The following is a 19,244-nucleotide window of genomic DNA, read 5'->3' as shown; positions in this document are numbered from 1 at the left end:
TTGAAGCACATTTAGCCATCGCAGCTCACTACGGTTCTTCAGCGGGAGTGGGCCGCAGCTGTGACTGAGAGGCAGGCGGGCGCGGTTTGCAGTGAGAGGCACTGTCGGGCCCCGGGATCACAGGTTAGCGCAGGTGGACAGTCAGCAGCCGGTGGTTCAGTGTAGAGTGGCCGGGCCCCCTCTTCTCTATCGGGCCCGGGACACTGGTCCCCATAGTACCCCCTTGATGGCGGCCCTGATAATGGTTAATGGGTACATGTGAACAATACTCACAACATACAAGGGTTTTCACACACAAAACAAAAAAACATATGCAAACATTGATAGACAACATTATGATGAAGAGCACACACGTAGTGGGGGAAAGGTAGTTTACAAATTAGGAATCAAATACATATTTTAGGCTTATAAAAAAACAAACATATTAGTGACATTAATTTGTGTGGCCATCAGTCCACACGCTCGATGTCCGAGCGCCCACGATGGCTTGACTTGCACGCCAATACCCTTTTTGTGCATTACGCCCCACAATGTAGGGGGTGGTCTAGGGGGCTGCACATTTGCATCATCATGGCCACGCCCCCAACATTAAAGTGCTGAGATTTTCCGTGCTGAATCGCATCATTGCCACCCCTGAACCGCCTCCTTTTGTGGATGGCTACAGGGAGTGTGCCAGGGTTTCGGGAACTGGGGCAGGATTCGGGTGGGCCGCTCTGGGAATGTAGTCCAGTATGGATAAATACCAGCCAATCAGCTCCTAATGGACACATTACAGGCTTTGTTTGGAAAGTGACAGTTAAGAGCTGGCTGGTTTGCTCTCTCTCTCTCTATACTTTATCTCTCTAATAGGTATCAGTGATAAAAACGCCATCTATTTCTTGTTTCAGTCACCATCTGGAACATGAATGAATCGGACACTGAATATCATCATCAGTGTAACTCACCTGCCTGCTACTCACCTGGGGACTCACCTGCCAGCTACTCACCTGGCGACTCACCTGCCAGCTACTCACCTGCTACTCACCTGGCGACTCAGGGATCTGATCAATTAAATGAACCCGAGGCAATTGCTCACATACTTTATTACATTCATAGATATCTCACAAGATTGATTGGTGTTTGAGAGGTAGTCATTATGTTACAGCACGGCCAGTCTGCCACCTATGGGACATGAGTGGTACTTCATCCAGTACGTACTTAAAGAACCAGTCTCTCTGTCTGGTGAATACACAGTAATACCCGCGCTCAGTCTTCCAGTAGATCAGTACTGAGGGTGTCAGCCCAGGCCACCAAATTGTCCACTTCCTCTTCCTGCGGTTCTCCACCCCTTGCGGATCCCCGATATGACGTCACAGGGTCTGTGTGGCGATAGGACCCTTTCTCCGGATCCGGTTCTGTGTGCGCTGCATGCTCCGCGTATTCCAAAGTGAAACTCTCTAAATGGGGGAAATAGTTACAAGGTTAAAGATCATTTTCATAGATATTTAATAAGCACATCTAGGTCTAATGCTGGCTACACACTAAACCAGGCCTGTCCAAACTGTGGCCCTCCAGCTGTAGTGAAACTACACATCCCAGCATGCCTTGCCATAGTTTTAGCATTCCCTAATAGCAAAACTGTGGCAAGGCATGATGCATACCTCCCAACAGTCCCGAAAACCGCGGGAATGTCCCGGTTTTCGGGGACATTCCCGCGTCCCTCCCGCGGCCAGCAGTCCCACGGTGAGGGGGGGGGGCTGTTGGGAGTCTATTCCCGCAACCAGGGGAATGGGGGCATGGCCAGAGGCTCACAGAGCCTCTGGGTCATGCCCCCATAGCGTCAAAACGGTGTTGTGATGATTCCCAACTCGCTAATCATCCGCACCCTTTGGAGTTAATAGGATTGACCCCTTTGTGTCCATTCAAGATTGGGTAATCTGGGTAATTTACTAAACCAAAAAACCCTCAAAAACAAATTAAAATAACAACAAAACGGACATGTACGAATCAATAGCCCATCGGCCCAACTCAGCAGGACTTTCTGTAGGCACCAGGACATCACCAGAATTAACATCATTCATATCAGCAAACTCTATGGAGGAGGGGCATCAGGAGGACCACCCTCTTATATATACTGTAACCAGCCCCCTTTGAAAAATTGCGTAGGGTCTCCCTGTATTAAAAGAACCAGCACCGGGCTCTTGGACTTGGTTCCAAAAATATGGGGCAAAACTATGTAGGGGTCCCCTGTATTCTTTTAAAATCAGCATCGGGCTCCACTAGTCAGTAAGTTAATGAGACAGCCGGGGGACACATTTATATTGGTCACTGCGGCCTTCACTTGAACCCACCAACAAGTCAGCCATGACCGGGGTCCCTGGGGGTTTGGGCATACCTCCAAACTGTAACGATTACAGCGGGACAGTCCCGATTTTCGGGTCCTGTCCCGCTGTCCCACCCACGGCAGGCATTGTCCCGCTGCGGGGGGTGGCAGTTGGAAGACCCCCCAATCTAGTAGAATAGACGCTGTGTGCATGCGCACAGCATCTATTCTCGTATGAAAATGAGGTCGCGGCTAATTAGCATAAGCCGCACCCTCATTTGCATACGCCCCGCCCCCTTTCGGGCGCTCGCGCGGATTTGATCAGGGCTAAAGTTGGGAGGTATGGTTTGGGGACCCCCACAATAAAGTCGTGTTACCCCCAGGTACCCTTATGGATTCTGGAGAAGAGGACTGATGGGCGACGTGGGATCGGAGGTGAGTATATATATGTGTATGTTGGTGTGCATGTATGTTTAATAAACTTACTTTCACTGTGTGTGTGTGCTGCAGTGGCAGATTAGCTACAGGGCGTCAGGGGAAATCGCACTGCATTCTGGTACTTGTGGCTCTCCAAGTACCAGCATGTACTTGTAGAACACCGCAGCTTAGTAAATTACAGGAAATTACTTTGCATTTTAAACCCATTAGCGATCATGACCAGCCGAGCTACAGGGGAGCTTAGTAAATTTACCCCAACAAGTACATTCACAACAGAATGTTCAGCAATTCACTGGTGTGTAGGTACCCTTAATGTGTACACAGGAAGCTGACAAAAAGGCAAGATTTCACCTAAGGTAGACAAGTAACAACCCTGCCCTCTGCTGTTCATTTGGAAGAATTACAGACACATTGTTTAAATCAGGCATGTCCAACGTTGGCCCTCCAGATGTTTTGAAACTACACATCACAGAATGCTTTGCAATCGTTTTAGCATTCTCTAATAGCAAAACTGTGGCAAAGCATGCTGGGATGTGTAGTTTCACAACATCTGGAGGGCCAACGTTGGACATGCCTGGTTTAAATGATTTACCAGTGCAACAAAGGCAAAATAATGTAACAAAAGACAAGAAGGAAATCCAACTACCCGCGATCATTGCTTCAAAATCGTTAATGATCTATGACCAATGTTGAATACTGTTGAACAAATATATATATATATACTAGTAAGCCCACTCGAAGCAAAAGCTTTGAAAGCTAGTCAGCTACCTTCTGTGTTTGTGCGAAATGTGTGAGAAAGAAATGTAGTTTCACTCTCTGCCAGCAGATGGCAGTGTTTCAGAGACTCACCGACACTAGACATATATATATATAGATGATATATTTTAGCTTCACCCCTCCATGAAGCTCCACCCCCAGGCTCTCCTTTGCTCATGGCCTACTGAATTGTAAAGTAGGGGTTACCATCGGTTGGTCAATCCATCAATGGTACCCTTGCAAATGGTTTTACACCATCGAGGATACCTATCAATGGTACATCTATGGTGAACATCGATGAGTAACTCACTGATAGCCATCCCAACACTGGTGACATCTATAGGTGTCAGCTCTCCAGGATGATATTATGATATTCGAATATCTCCCAACATCTCAGCATCTACCGATGGGACAACTGAGTGCAGCCCCGGAAAGGGGTGTGACCTCTAGGAAAGGGGGAGCGGCTTTGCAGCAATGATGAGATCACAAGGCCACGCCCCCATTTTCAGCATTGTTGGGGGCAAGACCACCGCTCTTATGTGAATATAGAATCATTTGAGGCTGTTATAAGGATTATAAATATTGGGGGGTCGTCCGCCCTTTATAATAACCATGTTCCCATGTCCCTCTATCACAGGAGGTATCAGAGAGGCATCGTGAGGTACCTGACAGTCTGCAGACCACACAGCGATGAGCGTCAGCCTTTCTCTCCGGATGTTCTGAATGCATTGTTCTCGTATTGTCCCAAACAAGGCCACAGAAAATGGTTCTGAATCTGCAAATAAAAGACATGAATCACAGTATATACCAGGAATTCTCATAAATACAGCAATATATAATTTGGGATAGGGATGATTGATCCCTATGGATACATAGACATGGCATTCACAGAGAACACTGTCATTGACCATAGCACAAGAGAATACAGCAGGCAGCATTACTAACGCAGTATATGGGTGTGGTCAGAGGGACCGATAATCCCTATTTCAGGTAATCTATAAAGCAGCTGGGATTGGGCAGAGTAGAGTACATACAATGTACAGTACGTAATCAGGAGTTATTGGTACCCACGTCTTGTTATCGGTCCTTATCGCTTCCTCTTCCCGGTACAACGCCCTTGGTTCCGGGTCTTTCAATCCTGCCATAGAAAGTTACACAACTGGGAATGAGAGGACTTTTATTATATTACGCATTGTGTTATTGTGGTCCTGTACATTGGAATAATACTCCATAAATAACAGCAGAGAAACAGATGATATAACAATCTAATGTGAGATTTTAAAATCTATAAAAACAAACTGGAAATCCCGTGTTACCGCCTCTCGTCTGTTATCGTCATTCTAGGTGGGGAATTCTAGTTGGATTACTGTGGGTATGCGCAGTCCAATCACAGTGATCCCTTCTCGTTCAGCCAAATGTTCCTTCCTCGCACTACTATCTCACTGCCCCATAGAATAGAATAGAATAGAATAGAATCAACTTTATTGGCCATGTGTGCTTGCGCACACTAGGAATTTTTTGTGGATATACAGTACAGCATCAGCAGGGATGAAAGGGGGGGGGGGGATTACATACTTTACATTGAGACATTACATGCGGGGAACACATACCCGCCAAGCAGCACAGCGCCTAGGCAGCCATCTGCGGCGCCACTGGTCGCTGCACCAGCTCGGGTAGGTAGCAGTAAAAGCAGGTACAGAACGGTATCACACAAGGAACACATACCCGCCGAGCTGCACAGCGCCTAGGCAGCCATCCGTGGCGCCACTGGTCGCTTCAGCAGCCAGGTAGATTACAATATAAGCAGGGACAGTATACTGGCACATAGAGAACATATACCCGCCAGGCTGCACAGCGCCTAGGCAGCCATCAGCGGCGCCACTGGTCGCTGCAGCAGCCTGGAAGGTAACAGCATGAGCAGAGGCATTTCAGTTAAAGCAGAGACAGTACAATTATCACAAGGGGGACAGGGGATAAGAGGATTACATGTGGCTGAGTGCACAGATCCGAGGCAGCCATTTGCGGCGCCATTTGCGGTGGGGGGGGGTGGTGGGGGCGGGGGGAGAGGAGAGTCAGTGAGGCCTGGGGAGAGTCAGTGAGGCCGGGGGCTGGAGTTGGGCCCTCCCTGTGCTGAGTTCCATGCTGCCCCATCTCACTGCCCCATCTCACCCTGCCTGGTGCCCCCATCCAACCCAGTGTCCTTCTCCATCTCATTTACACCCATATTCCAGTGTGTACGCCGTGCAAGCCCTGTGTCCCTCTTCCCTCCCCCAACTAGCCCACTACCCCTATCTAACTGCCCCTCAGTAAGAACTCCCCCAGCAAGTTCACAGTCACCTCATTCATCCGACTGCAGCTAAATCTCCCTTCCCATCCAGCCCAGTGCTTCCATGTATATCACATACTGCCTCTCCCTGCCACCCACTGCCTCCTCCCCCTCTCCCACCATCTAACCCTGTCACCCACTGTCTCTCCATCTCTGTCTATTTCTCCCCATCACCTCTCTTGTCACCCACTGCCTCTACATCTCCCACTATTTCTCCCTGTCACCCTTTGCCTCTCCATCTCACACTATCTCTCCCTGTCTCACACACTGCCTCTCCATCTCAGACTATCTCCCCCTGTCACCCACTATCTCTTCCTGTCACACACTGCCTCTCCATCTCCCGCTCTCTCCCTGTCACCCACTGCCTCTCCATCTCACACTATCTTTCCCTGTCACCGACTGCCTCTCCATCTCCCCCTATCTCTTTCTGTCACCCACTGACTCTCCATCTCACACTATCTCTCCCTGTCACCCACTGCCTCTCCCTGTCATCCACTGCCTCCTCCCCCTCTCCCACCATCTCTCCCTGTCAACCACTGTCTCTCCATCGCTGTCTATTTCTCCCCATCACCTCTCTTGTCACCCACTGCCTCTCCATCTCCCACTATTTCTCCCTGTCACCCACTGCTTCTCCATCTCACACTATTTCTCCGTCACCCACTGCCTCTCCATCTCAGATCTCTCCCTGTCACCCACTGCCTCTCCATCTCCCGCTCTCTCCCTGTCACCCACTGCCTCTCCATCTCCCGCTCTCTCCCTGTCACCCACTGTTTCTCCATCTCACACTATCTTTCCCTGTCACCCACTGCCTCTCCATCTCCCCTATATCTTTCTGTCACCCACTGACTCTCCATCTCACACTATCTCTCCCTGTCGCCCACTGACTCTCCATTCTCCCAATATTTCTCCCTGTCAGTATAATTATAACTGTGGTTTTTAAAGTTAGTCTATACTTACTTATGTACAATGTATCAGAATTGTGCACTTTTCCAGAAATATTCCAATATATAATGTACAAATATGATGTGTGTGTGATGTCAGAGATGAACAAAGAAATCTTATCTTACGCGGAGATCTCAGATCTTGTGCCGATTTTGAAGTAGCAATTTCGCTCCAGTTCCTGTGATATTCTTCAAAAGAGACTGGTTTTATCCTCCTGTGAAAACAAGCACCCACATGTCACCTGCAGAAGTACCACCTAATTTCCCTTTTGTTACATGTACGGAATATATAGAACGTAGTTTCCTCTATTTGTGGCCTGTACAGTGGAGGCACTTTGTGGCGCTTTGCCTGGATTACAGGTTAAAGATTTTAAAGCTTCGTATTATCCTTTTTGTGTGTTCAACTAAATACTAGATTGGCCAAGTGTTCTTATCTTCTGTCATACAGACACTGAGATAAGAAGACTACTGTTATACAGGCTGTGCTCTCTACAGGGGAACATAGATGGCCAGTGGGAGAACTACATCTCCCAGCATCTCGAGCCTCCCAGATGGAGGAGAGTTTACCAGGAGCTGCAAAGACCCCCCACATGGTAGTGTCTAGATCCCCTTCAGTTTTGACAATTTTCCCATCATGCCCTGGGTCCACGTATACCTGGAGGGGGAATATAAATCTGGGGCGAGCGAAGCGTGCGAGCGTACAATGCAGGTAAAATAAAACAAAATAACCTACACCTAGGTGAATTACATCTAAAATAAAAAACGTTGTGAGGGCATCTAACAACTTCCGCCCTCACTGAACATCACATCCTGTAATCAAAACTGAAGGGGATCTAGTCTCTACCCCACCACACAGGTAAGTACGGTAATCCAAGATTGGACAGTTTTTTCTTTTACCTCACTAAGGGCCTTATTCTGGTTCACTCTCAGAGGCAAATTCCTTCTCAAATAGACAAAACCATGTGCACTGCAGGTGGGGCAGATGTAACATGTGCAGACAGAATTAGATTTGGGTGCGTTATTTTGTTTCTGTGCAGGGTAAATACTGACTACTTTATTTCTACACTGAAATATAGATCTCACTTTGAAGAAAAACCCCACCCAAATCGAATTCTCTCTGCACATGTTACATCTGCCCCACCTGCAGTGCACATGGTTTTGTCCATTTGAGAAGGAATTTGCCTCTGAGAGTGAACCAGAATAAGGCCCTAAACCTCGTTCCCAATTGACAGTCCAGGTTCTAGGGATAGCTATACTTGAGCACAGGTGATGTCATTAGTACCTCAGCACAGGTGACTTTATTAGTGACTTAAAAATGACTTTGTTCTGTGCTCAAGCCTGGATATCACTCAAACCTGGACCTTGTAGGTGAGCAAAAGGGGGTAGAGAACAAGCAGTAAGAAATGAAAAATAAAATGATTGACATAGAGCAGGCACGTCCAACCTTGTCCCTTCAGCTGTTGTGAAACTACACATCCCAGCATGCCTTGCAATAGTTTAAGCATTCCCTCATAGCAAAACTGTGGCATGATGGGAGGGCCAAGGTTGGACATGCCTGACCTAAAGTGTTAGTAATCAGGATTATGTGGTGAAGCCTTCACTCAGTCAGCAACCCATAGAGGTGCACAGGAAAACCTGGCATGCTGTAATCGGAAACTATGTGCGTTTCCAGATATTCAGCGCCACACGAGCCCTAATTGAATTGGCACAAAAGAGCCTCACCACCTAGGCCAAACACAAAAGCCCCTTATTAACCCACCAGACACCTGGATTGTTTCCAAGTGCTCCTCCGTTAGCAGCGTTCATGGTTTACACTCAGGACAGGCGCTCTCAGGGAGAAACAGCTGTCTGCACGGGCAGTAGGGAAATGTTGGGCAGACTGAAGATATTCCTAGTGAATTACCTTTGTGTGCCTCGTTTTATTCAGCTGGGCAGAAATGACATTATAGTCTGGGGTGTGTGAGGTTACTTAAATGTGATAAATGGGCGTATGGCATTTCCATTACGCAAAAGGACTTATAGATGGCAAAGATCCGTTCTTGGCTCATTCTGAGCAATGTACTAAAACAGCCACAAGAAACGAACACATAGGGCTTTATTCAGCTTTAAAACCATGCTGCGTTGCATAGGGGGAAGATGTAACACGTGCAGAGAGAGTTTGATTTGGGTGGGGTGTGTATAACCCCCTAAATTAGGATAAAAAAAAGTGAAAAATAAAATTAAGCTTTTATTACTAAAGGGAACATAGTCTATGATGTTACATTTATATTTGCCCAGTTTATAGTTTGTTTATTTATTTAATACCATTTATTTTTATAGCGCACACATATTCCGCAGCGCTGTACAGAGAATATTTGAACATTCACATCAGTCCCTGCCCCAGTGGAACTTACAATCTATATTCCCTACCACATGTACACGCACACAGACATTCTAGGGTTAATTTTGTTGGGAGCCAATTAGCCTACCAGTATATTTTTGGATTGTGGGAGGAAACCGGAGCACCCGGAGGAAACCCACGCAAGCACGGGGAGAATATACAAACTCCGCACAGTTACAGCCATGGTGGGAATGGAACCCATGACCTCAGTGCTGTGAGATAAAGTGGAGAGAGAAAAAAAAATCACCAGGATCTCCTATGTGTGCCGTGGTTTATGAGGGGTATTAGTGCACAATGAAACGCGCCGTGTGGTTGGGGTTTCAGTAAATGGGGTGCAGGGAACCTGGTGTCTTGACAAGTTCCTGAACTACATGCGAGTATTTGGGAACAGCACCAGAACCTCTGAGACACTCAGTGAGCGGCCATGTAAGAACAATGAGAACGGGACGAAACAGTTAAAAAGTTTGGAGGGAATAAATCAGGGGCTAAGGAAGGAATGTATATACAAAGTATCTGCCCTGTGCTCTGATGATAAATGATGTCCTGGACGTTCTCTACCCTGCAGTGTGCGCAGTTGTTTTCACTTTATCACACCCTGTGACTCCCCAGCTGTGCAGCCTCTGGCTGTCAGGGTGGGATAAGGTCACTAGGTCAACCCTATTTAGGTTGACATGCACTGTGTCGACTACTGAAGGTCGACAGGGCTTAGGTTGACACCTGAAGTAGGCAAAGGTCGACAGTGTCGGAAGATCGACACAAGCATTAAGTCGACAGTCAAAACATCAACATGAGTTTTGCACCTTTTTTTTTTTTGAGCCGACATTTGCCAACAGGTGGTATTTTATGCCCTACCATCCACTATGGAATGGTGGAGAATAAAGGAGTGTGCCGAGCGCAGCATGGCACCGTGCCCGAAGCATGTCAAGCGTAGCGAGCCATGGGAGGGGACGCGTTACACTTTGTCAGTGTCCATGTCAACTATGTCGATATTTAATTAAAAAACTGAAAAAATCATGTTGACATTTTGACTGACATACTGGGACTTGTAGTTCTATACAGCTGGAAACCCCTCTTCTACATGTGGGGTGGTGTGTGTGTGTGTGTGGGGGGGGGGGGGGGCACAGACGTACCAAGACCCAGAGGTCGCCCTGGCTTAGTCCTGGGTATATGGCACACAGTGAGGCTGGATACACATGACAGAGATGTGTAACCAACTGATCTGATGGGCACAGGACCCTTCAACAACAACAAGGGAGTACACCATTGCACAAAGCAGGGGAAGACAGCGGGATGTAGAATGCCATGCTGTAGTCTTCTGGTTGGCAGATATTACATATGCCCAATCGTGGGTACATCATAGTTGCATACCCTCCTGCATTCTGCAGGAGACTCCCTGACATAGCAGCAATCTCCCTCTCTCCCTCATTAGTCTAGCAATCTCCCTCATGTCACCTAGCCCACATTACACTGTTACATTATAGTTAGCTCCCCTCCTGCATTCTGCAGGAGACTCCCTGACATAGCAGCAATCTCCCTCTCTTCCTCATTAGTCTAGCAATCTCCCTCATGTCACCTAGCCCACATTACACTGTTACATTATAGTAAGCTCCCCTCCTGCATTCTGCAGGAGACTCCCTGGCATACCAGCAATCTCCCTCTCTCCCTCATTAGTCTAGCAATCTCCCTCATGTCACCTAGCCCACATTACACTGTTACATCATGGTTACCTCCCCTCCTGCATTCTGCAGGAGACTCCCTGACATAGCAGCAATCTCCCTCTCTCCCTCATTAGTCTAGCAATCTCCCTCATGTCACCTAGCCCACATTACACTGTTACATTATAGTTAGCTCCCCTCCTGCATTCTGCAGGAGACTCCCTGACATAGCAGCAATCTCCCTCTCTCCCTCATTAGTCTAGCAATCTCCCTCATGTCACCTAGCCCACATTACACGGTTACATCATAGTTACCTCCCCTCCTGCATTCTGCAGGAGACTCCCTGAAATAGCAGCAATCTCCCTCTCTCCCTCATTAGTCTAGCAATCTCCCTCATGTCACCTAGCCCACATTACACTGTTACATCATAGTTACTTCCCCTCCTGCCTTCTGCAGGAGACTCCTGACATAGCAGCAATCTCCCTCTCTCCCTCATTAGTCTAGCAATCTCCCTCATGTCACCTAGCCCACATTACACTGTTACATCATAGTTACCTCCCCTCCTGCATTCTGCAGGCGACTCCCTGACATAGCAGCAATCTCCCTCTCTCCCTCATTAGTCTAGCAATCTCCCTCATGTCCCCTAGCCCACATTACACTGTTACACCATAGTTACCTCCCTTCCTGCATTCTGCAGGAGACTCCCTGACATAGCAGCAATCTCCCTCTCTCCCTCATTAGTCTAGCAATCTCCCTCATGTCACCTAGCCCACATTACACGGTTACATTTTTGGGGAAAAAAAGGAATGAGAGATAGATACAGTTACATTGAATCATCAGCACCATTTCCCAGCACTTTACCAAGTATAGTATCTCTTACTAACGGCTTTGGGGCTCATCTACATTTGGATATAAGTCATTTTACAAGATTCCTCTCAGATGTAGCAGTACACACCCACGCTTCTAGGTGCCACGTTCACAATCTCTTTACAATCTCTCCTTATATGGAACTAGACACACCCTTTGGGTGGAGCATGACGCTGTGCAGAATTTTACTACCAACTAAAATCTCCCTAAAACTAGTTTTCAAATGTAGGCAAGTATGGGGTACATTCACTCACCTGATGTTCCATACAGCGCAGGTGCAGTCTCTGTATACAGGATGAGGCCTACCTTGTTATCTACTATATTAGGTGGTAGTGGTGGTGGTGGGGGGGGGGGGGGGGGGGGGGTGTAATTCTTTATTCCCTGAGTTGAGTTGGAGGGGTTGGGATAAAAAAATTCCATGTTCTCAACATTTAGTAATACTGATCTATGTTGAGCACAGAGGGAGATGCCAGCTTGTAGTAGCACAAAACTGTCACCTGGGGGCAGCATTAGCTGGAGGGATTATACGTGAGCATTGGCTACACAAGTATGGCAGACATGCACATTCCCTGTTTGTTTATTTGCTCAGGAAAAATGTGTACGGGCTGGGAACCAGGCAACAGCTTCTGGAACAGGAGGCTCCGGCGCTCTGTCAGGACGCTTTTGGATGGAGAAATTGAGATTGGGGATTTCCTGGAAATGTTTCATTACAAGGTTTCCATGAAGCAGCAGCAGAGGCCTGTGCGAGCCTGTGTATGATCACCGCGCTGTAGTTCTGGATCATGGGACGATGTATGGGCAAATTGCTAGACAGGGCCGGATTTCACGCTGTATGGGCTGGTGCTAGCTGCGACCAGGTCTGAATAACCCCCTCAGTTGAGACAGTATTATCCTATGGATCTAGAAAGTGAGGGAAACGGTGTCAGGGGTGTTTGGTGTCAGGTTGAGAAGCTTGGGTTACAATTTTTTCCATGCAGGGTAAATACTTGCTGCTTTTGCATGTAGCCCTCACATGTTAGACAGCTTTATTTTTACACTGCAATTAAGTTTTCAGTTAAACACACCCCACCCAAAACTCTGTGCACCTTACATCTGCCCCACCTGCAGTGCAGCATGGTTTTGCCCAGTAGCGTGTGAGATGTAATATGATCACTTTACACCTGAACAGATTTCTTCTAGACTACAAATTGGTCATTAAGGTAAAGACATGACGTACCTGTGTACAGGTGCAGGGACGGGGTCAGGTGTCCTTGGTGACGTGGTGCAGTCCTGCGCTGAACCAGCTGGAAATGTCAGATTACATGTTAGCCGACACATGGACTGTCTGACAGTCGGCAGTAACATCTTGTGATACATTAGAGGTAAGTAAGCTGCAACTGCTCCTGCACTGCGCCGGCTAACTTGATCGCAACACGACTTACTGGCCTCCGAACTGAAGCCACCCAATATGGTGTATTTCTGGACTCCTACCTGCTGCAAATGTTTTATATTTTTCCTAATGCATGTGGACAGCTACAGAATGACTCTACAAACCATGAACTGTTATCAGACCCCTTCCCATTATTGGGTTTTGCGTTTGTCTTGCATTTTTTAAGAAGATCTATTTGCCCTGCTTTAGCCACATGTCCATGTAGTATACTGTTTTGTTTTCTGGGCTACATAACTTAAAGCACGTGTGGCAGGTTATATGAAGAGTCTTGGTCATTCACAAATTGATTTGTTCATTGATTTGTTTCTTCATGCTGCTTTTTCTCGTTTATAACTGCACAGTGTCATGTGACTGCCATAACAACCACAATCACATGACATAGTGAGCAGTGAGGCTTTTGAGCACCCATCTGAGCTCTGCTTGGTGCCCTGTACGAATCTCTGTAGCTAAGAGTGGAGTGATGAGGGTTAAAATGTGGACAGACTGGAAGGCGGAGACACAAACAAAGAACTTTTCAATGGAGAAATATTAAGAAATGGCCTCCATGAAAATCCTTCCCCTTGTCTGAAGCATATTCCTCTTCTTGTTCTGGAGAATCTTTCCTTCTTATCCAGCATGGGTTCTCCTGTGGAACTGAGCCAATATGGAACAGCTATGTGTTCAGTATTCTACTTTTACATGTTTGAAGGAACTTCAACAGTAGCTGCTGCTTCCAAAGTGTCCACAGAGGCCACCAAAGGAGAAATGGCAACAGCAAAGACAAGTGGACTCTCTATGTTCAACTGTAGAACTAAGATGGTATCCAGAGGAACTGTGAGTCCCCTAGACCACCATGTAAATACCTTTACAGACTGTTTTATAGTTGTATGAGAAGACAATTACGTTAATTCTAAGTGCAGTTGCCTCTGCCTGGCGTCCATGTCGAGATATTTCCACACTCCCTGGTCCCGGAATTCTCCTCCTCAGTCTAGAGTTGAATAAATCTGTACATGTCACCGAAGTCCAATATCTTTATGACTTTTGTACCGTAATCCTAAGAGAGCTCCTGATCCAGCAAGCAAAACTCCTCCGCTTACTGGGTCCCATCAAAAGCCTGAGAACTGAAGACCTCCAGCTCTAAGTTGGCCTAAGGAACATCACTAAAGATGCACCTCCCCCCCCCCCCATGGCTTTATCTCCTGTTATTTGAAATAGACTCTCGATTTTGCACTGCCCCCAATACTGGATGCATCAATGCCGCCTCTCAGCATTTTACAAGGAGTCCCAGCCCACTCCTTCCCATTTTGATGCTCTCTTCTTAGGGCTCATTTCCAGCACTGCATCTAGAGTAGGTGCAGAATGCATTGTACCACAGCAAACAATCTCCGATTTACATTTATTTGATTAATGACAGACAATAGAATGAAATGTCTGTATACGCCTTATTCTCTTGCAGAATCTATCTAACAAGACCATAAAAGATGAAATCTCTACTCAGGAGGAGGCAAAGGTGGCCTGAGTCCATCTCTACATTATTCACTGGTTACAATTTACCAGCACAAATTAGCCAATTGGCTGGCTGGAGGGGCATCTCCGATCCACTGACATCAGACTGTTCACGGTGTGTTGGGGCATTTCTACATCCAGCACCCAACACCTGGAGAAAGTAGGTTCTTCAATTGTAGCATATTCAAGTACGGTTATATAGCGTGTATCAGACAGTGGATTACTCAGAGGTTACAGGACAGGTCAGGACACGCTCTACGGGTCTTTTACTTCCCCACTAGTTCTGGCTAAGTATCAAAAACTTTCTATATATTTGTGATTTTTACCAAACTTTTGGATGTAGTTCACAAATTTCTTTGTTGACATCACTCCATAATCTTAAACTTGACTTTGCCTCAGTAGAGGCGTTGAAAAGTTTTTATTATTCAAAAAAAAAATAAAAGGGTTTAGCCCTCATAATTAAACGGCAACCACAAAAACTGCAGTCGCTTTTGGTCGGAAAACGTGTAGAGTAGCGTCCTTGAGCAATCAAGGGTTAAGGCCATCTGGCTTACAGTCTCCGAGGCCGAGGAGCACCTGGAACTCCTTCCAGCACGTTACACGATAAGAAAACTCGTCAGAAAACTCTCTTTTATATATCTTTTCGGGAACGGAACTTGAAAGTAAAACAATCAGCCAGCAAAGAGCTGCCAGATCATATATTTTTAGAGGAAAGTTCTACACTTAGCTGTAATCTCGGGGCGGAAAGTAGAATTACTTGTACTCTTGGTGGACTTTGTGCAGAATCCATTTGCAGATTTGTCGGTGCCAGAAGCGGCCTCCCTGTGGGCTCAGCAGGAGGAGCTGCCAAGATCCGCCATGTTGACCTCTCCTGAGGCTCACGTAGATGGGGAGAGCTCTGCGACTAAGCCACGGGACCCCCAATAGTGGATAGGAGCTAAGCAATCTGCCCAGCAATGTGGAAGGGTTGGAACTACATCTAATTACCATTTCTCCCGGAACCCTTGTCCAGCCATGCTGGTGACACTGAAGTTAAGTATGAAGAAAGCAGAAGATGAAGGGGTTGCATGGTTTAGAAGTATAATTGATAACTTCTTTCTGCGTTCTTATTTAATGACAATCAATTAGAAAAGTAGGAGACAATCTATATAGCATTGGATACAGATAAAGTACCAGCCATAATTATTGAACAACCAACCATTGACTAAACATTCGGAGACTCTGTCAGTTCGTGAGGAACCAATGGCATCTCCCTAAACTGATCAATAATTTTGTGTGTTCCTACTGAAGTGATTGGCTGCCTATCCATGAATATTGATTGACCACCAAGCAGCCACACCTGCATCTATACAGGAGTAGACCCTAAAGCACTGGAACTTACCCTCAATCTGCTTGCTGATCTTTACACAGTCCACAATCACCCGTCTGTACAAGGCCGGATTATTTATTAGAATGGCTGCTGCCTCCGTGTTCACAGCGTTTTCCATCATGGGATTGGAGAGCATGGACTAAATTACATGGAACAAGAGGTCATCGCAGATGATCATGACGCACACGGAAAATCCTGGATATGAAGAATACAAATGACCGACGTGTCCTACCTGGATCACTAGTAATATATAACTCATTGTGTAATGCGGATTCCAGGCTGCCGGGTTATCCAGGAAATCCATGCAAGGTTTTCCGGATGTTTGATCAACTGTAAGAGAAATTCATAATTGGTAGACAATCCACCATAATATATTCTCCAAAACTAACTAAATTACATAACCACTGATATATATATATATATATATATATATATATATATATATACAGGTATTACTCTAGAATTAACAAAAGTGCATGTCTAAGAGCTACTTAATTTCAGGGTGCACCACTCGCTCAGGTGCACCACCCATGCAGGTGCACCACCCACTCAGGTGCACCACCCACTCCTTTGCCACCATAGAGTGAATACTGTTAATAAAATAGCATACAATATTATCACAAATAAGTATAGTCATCATCCCAACTACCGGATAGAGCTTTAAGTGACGCTGAACTATGAGCAAAAAGCTTAATAAATATCAGTTATGTTTGCCAGAACATCTACAGAAGATTCTCTGATGTTTGAAGAAGCCAATCACAAAAGTCCTGGACTCCTTACCGGCCCTGAGGCAGGCAATGAAACCTATTATACAGTTTGCTAATCTAAAATATCCATCTAGACTAGAGCAAGCACAGTAGAGCTGTGCATCAGGCAGCCAGTGAGAACTGAAGCCACCGCCCCTCCCATCACAGCTCTCACTGGCTGCCTGATGCCCAGTCACATAAATGGTTCTCCTGCTATCACACTTTATACAGAGGTACTGTAATAGACAATAAAGGCTCCTGAGATTATGGAAAACCTTATTGTGAGTGGGGGGTACCGGTGATCACGCACAGGGCAACAAAAACCCCACCCTGAATAAAAGTGTTAATCCTGGGAAACTCTATGTTGTATTATTTACATTTAGTTCTATATTATAGTGAGGCTGAGGCTATAGAGGGCAACTGTGGGGTTCAAGAGGAGAAGAGGACAGAGAGATGTGTGTGTGTGTGTGTGTGTGTGTGTGTGTGTGTGTGTGTGTGTGTGTGTGGGGGGGGGGGTTTACGCAGAACTTTATTTAATATTTTTAAATTGTTAATAATAATTATTATTTCTTAATTAAAAACTCTCAAATGAGTAGACCAGTTCCAACTTTACTCCGAGCACACGTTAGGCTGCTTTGACAAAATGGCTGCCCCGCTCCATGTAGACAAAGGGGGCACTTAGAGACGGCCAGGAGAGCCTGACCGGGGAACCATACTCAGTAGCTCTGCTCTGTGATGCGGCAGCTGATCCATCTCAGCATTTTCCACTCTCGTATCTCGCTCTGTCAGCGAAGGGTGTTCAATACGGACCTCTGTTTTAATGCTCAACAGCAATTGTCAAATATTACTCAGCGTCCCTTATGGCGGATGTAAATAATATTAGAGAATGTATATTTGTCTTTGACAAATTAGGCTACGCCGTCCAAACAAGTATCAAGTATGACAGATGTGAATCCCCAGCTGAGGATTGAGCTAATGGTGTTCTGGAATGCGGTAAGGTCACCGTTTGGATATATGACAAGTCTCAGAACACTTTGCTGGCTGCACTACACGGATTCGTTAATAGGGCGCTATGGGGCGGAAATGCAGTGGAGAGGGGGAAATAAAAATACGTTTATTGATTCTCCTACCCTAAAACAAGTCTTATTGTCCGCTGTTATTATCCTTCTGTACCCAATTTACCGCCGCCAGGGATGTCATTTTTGCGCCATAAGTTTTAGCAGAGATTGGGAACGCCTCATTCTCTCATTATAGAAATTACCATTTGTTTAACTCTTTATGTTTCTTGCCACAAATGAAACAAGCCTACGGGTAGGGAGACCCTTGGTCACAGCCCTCGTGTTTTCATGCCTGTAATCTGTAACGTGTTGTGAGATGGCCGTACTGTACATAGGGTTAGGTTACCTCAGGCAGGCTTTGGGCCTATATCAGTAAGTCTTGTTGCTCTTCTTGGGAGCCTGTTGCCCGTCTGCACACCAATTTATTACGTTTAGTGGTTTTAAAGGACCCCAATTTCTATATATATATATATATAGGTGTTGGGGGTGCTGTTCCTTACAGTCAGGCCTGTGGACCAATCAAAATATGGGGGTGGGGCTTCACAGCTGCCAGGGGCGGAGCTATGCTCCATGTCCCAGCTCCTTGGGGGAAAAAGCAAAACAAAACTATTTGTTTAAGCTTGACATCGATGATGGGAAATCATCTGGCTCTCCCCCATCGATGGCAAAACTATTCGACATTAGCTATAAACCATCGATGAGTTCTAATCATCGATGGTTGATGACCATTGACCATCCCTAATTGGTATTTGCACGACCTGCATGGAAACTGGTGATTGCCGGCAGGACCTCACACGCCCGCTACAGTACATATCCTTTCCCCGCAGATTCCGTAGGGAGATAGAGGAGGGACTGTTTCTGCAGCTGCCTCTCTCCCCAGCGCAATGAGTCACTCCTCTCTCTCTATGCTGTCTACAATGGGGAAGGAGGGGGGTGGCAGAGTGCCCCCGCAGGCCCCTCTGACAGGCCCGGGCCTGAGATAAGAGTACCACCCCTCTCAGGGCCACTGCGGACAGTCCCTATACTGAGGATTCCCCAGGTTGAATAAGGACAGATGTTAAATGCTGAATGCTGTGATTGGTTTAAGGATATCTAGTGATTGTCTGGAATCAAACTGTATCATTCTGAAGTGTTAACAAAATGCATCTCTGTTTCTGGGTGTAAAACTTTATGAAAGATCCACAACTTTATACATGTTGTACAAAAACTGAATTATAGAAGGATTAACCTCTGTCTCACAGAACGACTATAAGCTATTAATATTTAGAGCATTGACAGGATTATAAAAACTTGGCCGTTTTGGACTGACCGTCTGTGTGGTTTCAAGGATTTTGGAACGTTTCATCACATTTACTTGTGTGTGCTTTTATTAAATAAAAAATATATTCCTTATGTTGTCAATTTTGCTTGGCTCGGCTTGATTTAATTTTTTGAATTAGTTACCATGTTTTAATTACTATGTTTTTTTTATACGTGGTCAGTGCTATTTTTG

At 46.1% G+C, this 19,244-nt stretch overlaps 1 protein-coding gene across 1 annotated transcript in view; it reads right to left on the bottom strand.

The window, feature by feature from the left end:
- Positions 1-1,074: 1,074 nt before the first annotated feature.
- UBE2U (ubiquitin conjugating enzyme E2 U) overlaps positions 1,075-19,244 on the bottom strand; it is a 33,044-nt gene continuing 14,874 nt past the window's right edge. Inside the window, exons 5-11 of the mRNA XM_083157684.1 lie at positions 16,181-16,278; positions 15,961-16,087; positions 12,882-12,948; positions 6,890-6,978; positions 4,568-4,634; positions 4,162-4,271; positions 1,075-1,436 (exon numbers count right to left, since the gene is read on the bottom strand). Coding sequence (XP_083013810.1) covers positions 1,246-1,436; positions 4,162-4,271; positions 4,568-4,634; positions 6,890-6,978; positions 12,882-12,948; positions 15,961-16,087; positions 16,181-16,278 — 749 coding nt within the window. The 3' untranslated portion in view covers positions 1,075-1,245. The remainder of the gene's footprint in view (positions 1,437-4,161; positions 4,272-4,567; positions 4,635-6,889; positions 6,979-12,881; positions 12,949-15,960; positions 16,088-16,180; positions 16,279-19,244) is intronic.

Source organism: Crinia signifera, chromosome 8 (assembly GCF_055691185.1).
Source record: "Crinia signifera chromosome 8, ASM5569118v1, whole genome shotgun sequence".
NCBI lineage: Eukaryota > Metazoa > Chordata > Amphibia > Anura > Myobatrachidae > Crinia > Crinia signifera.
The sequence above is the reverse complement of the archived record's forward strand: the minus strand, read 5'-3'. Positions and strand labels throughout refer to the sequence as shown.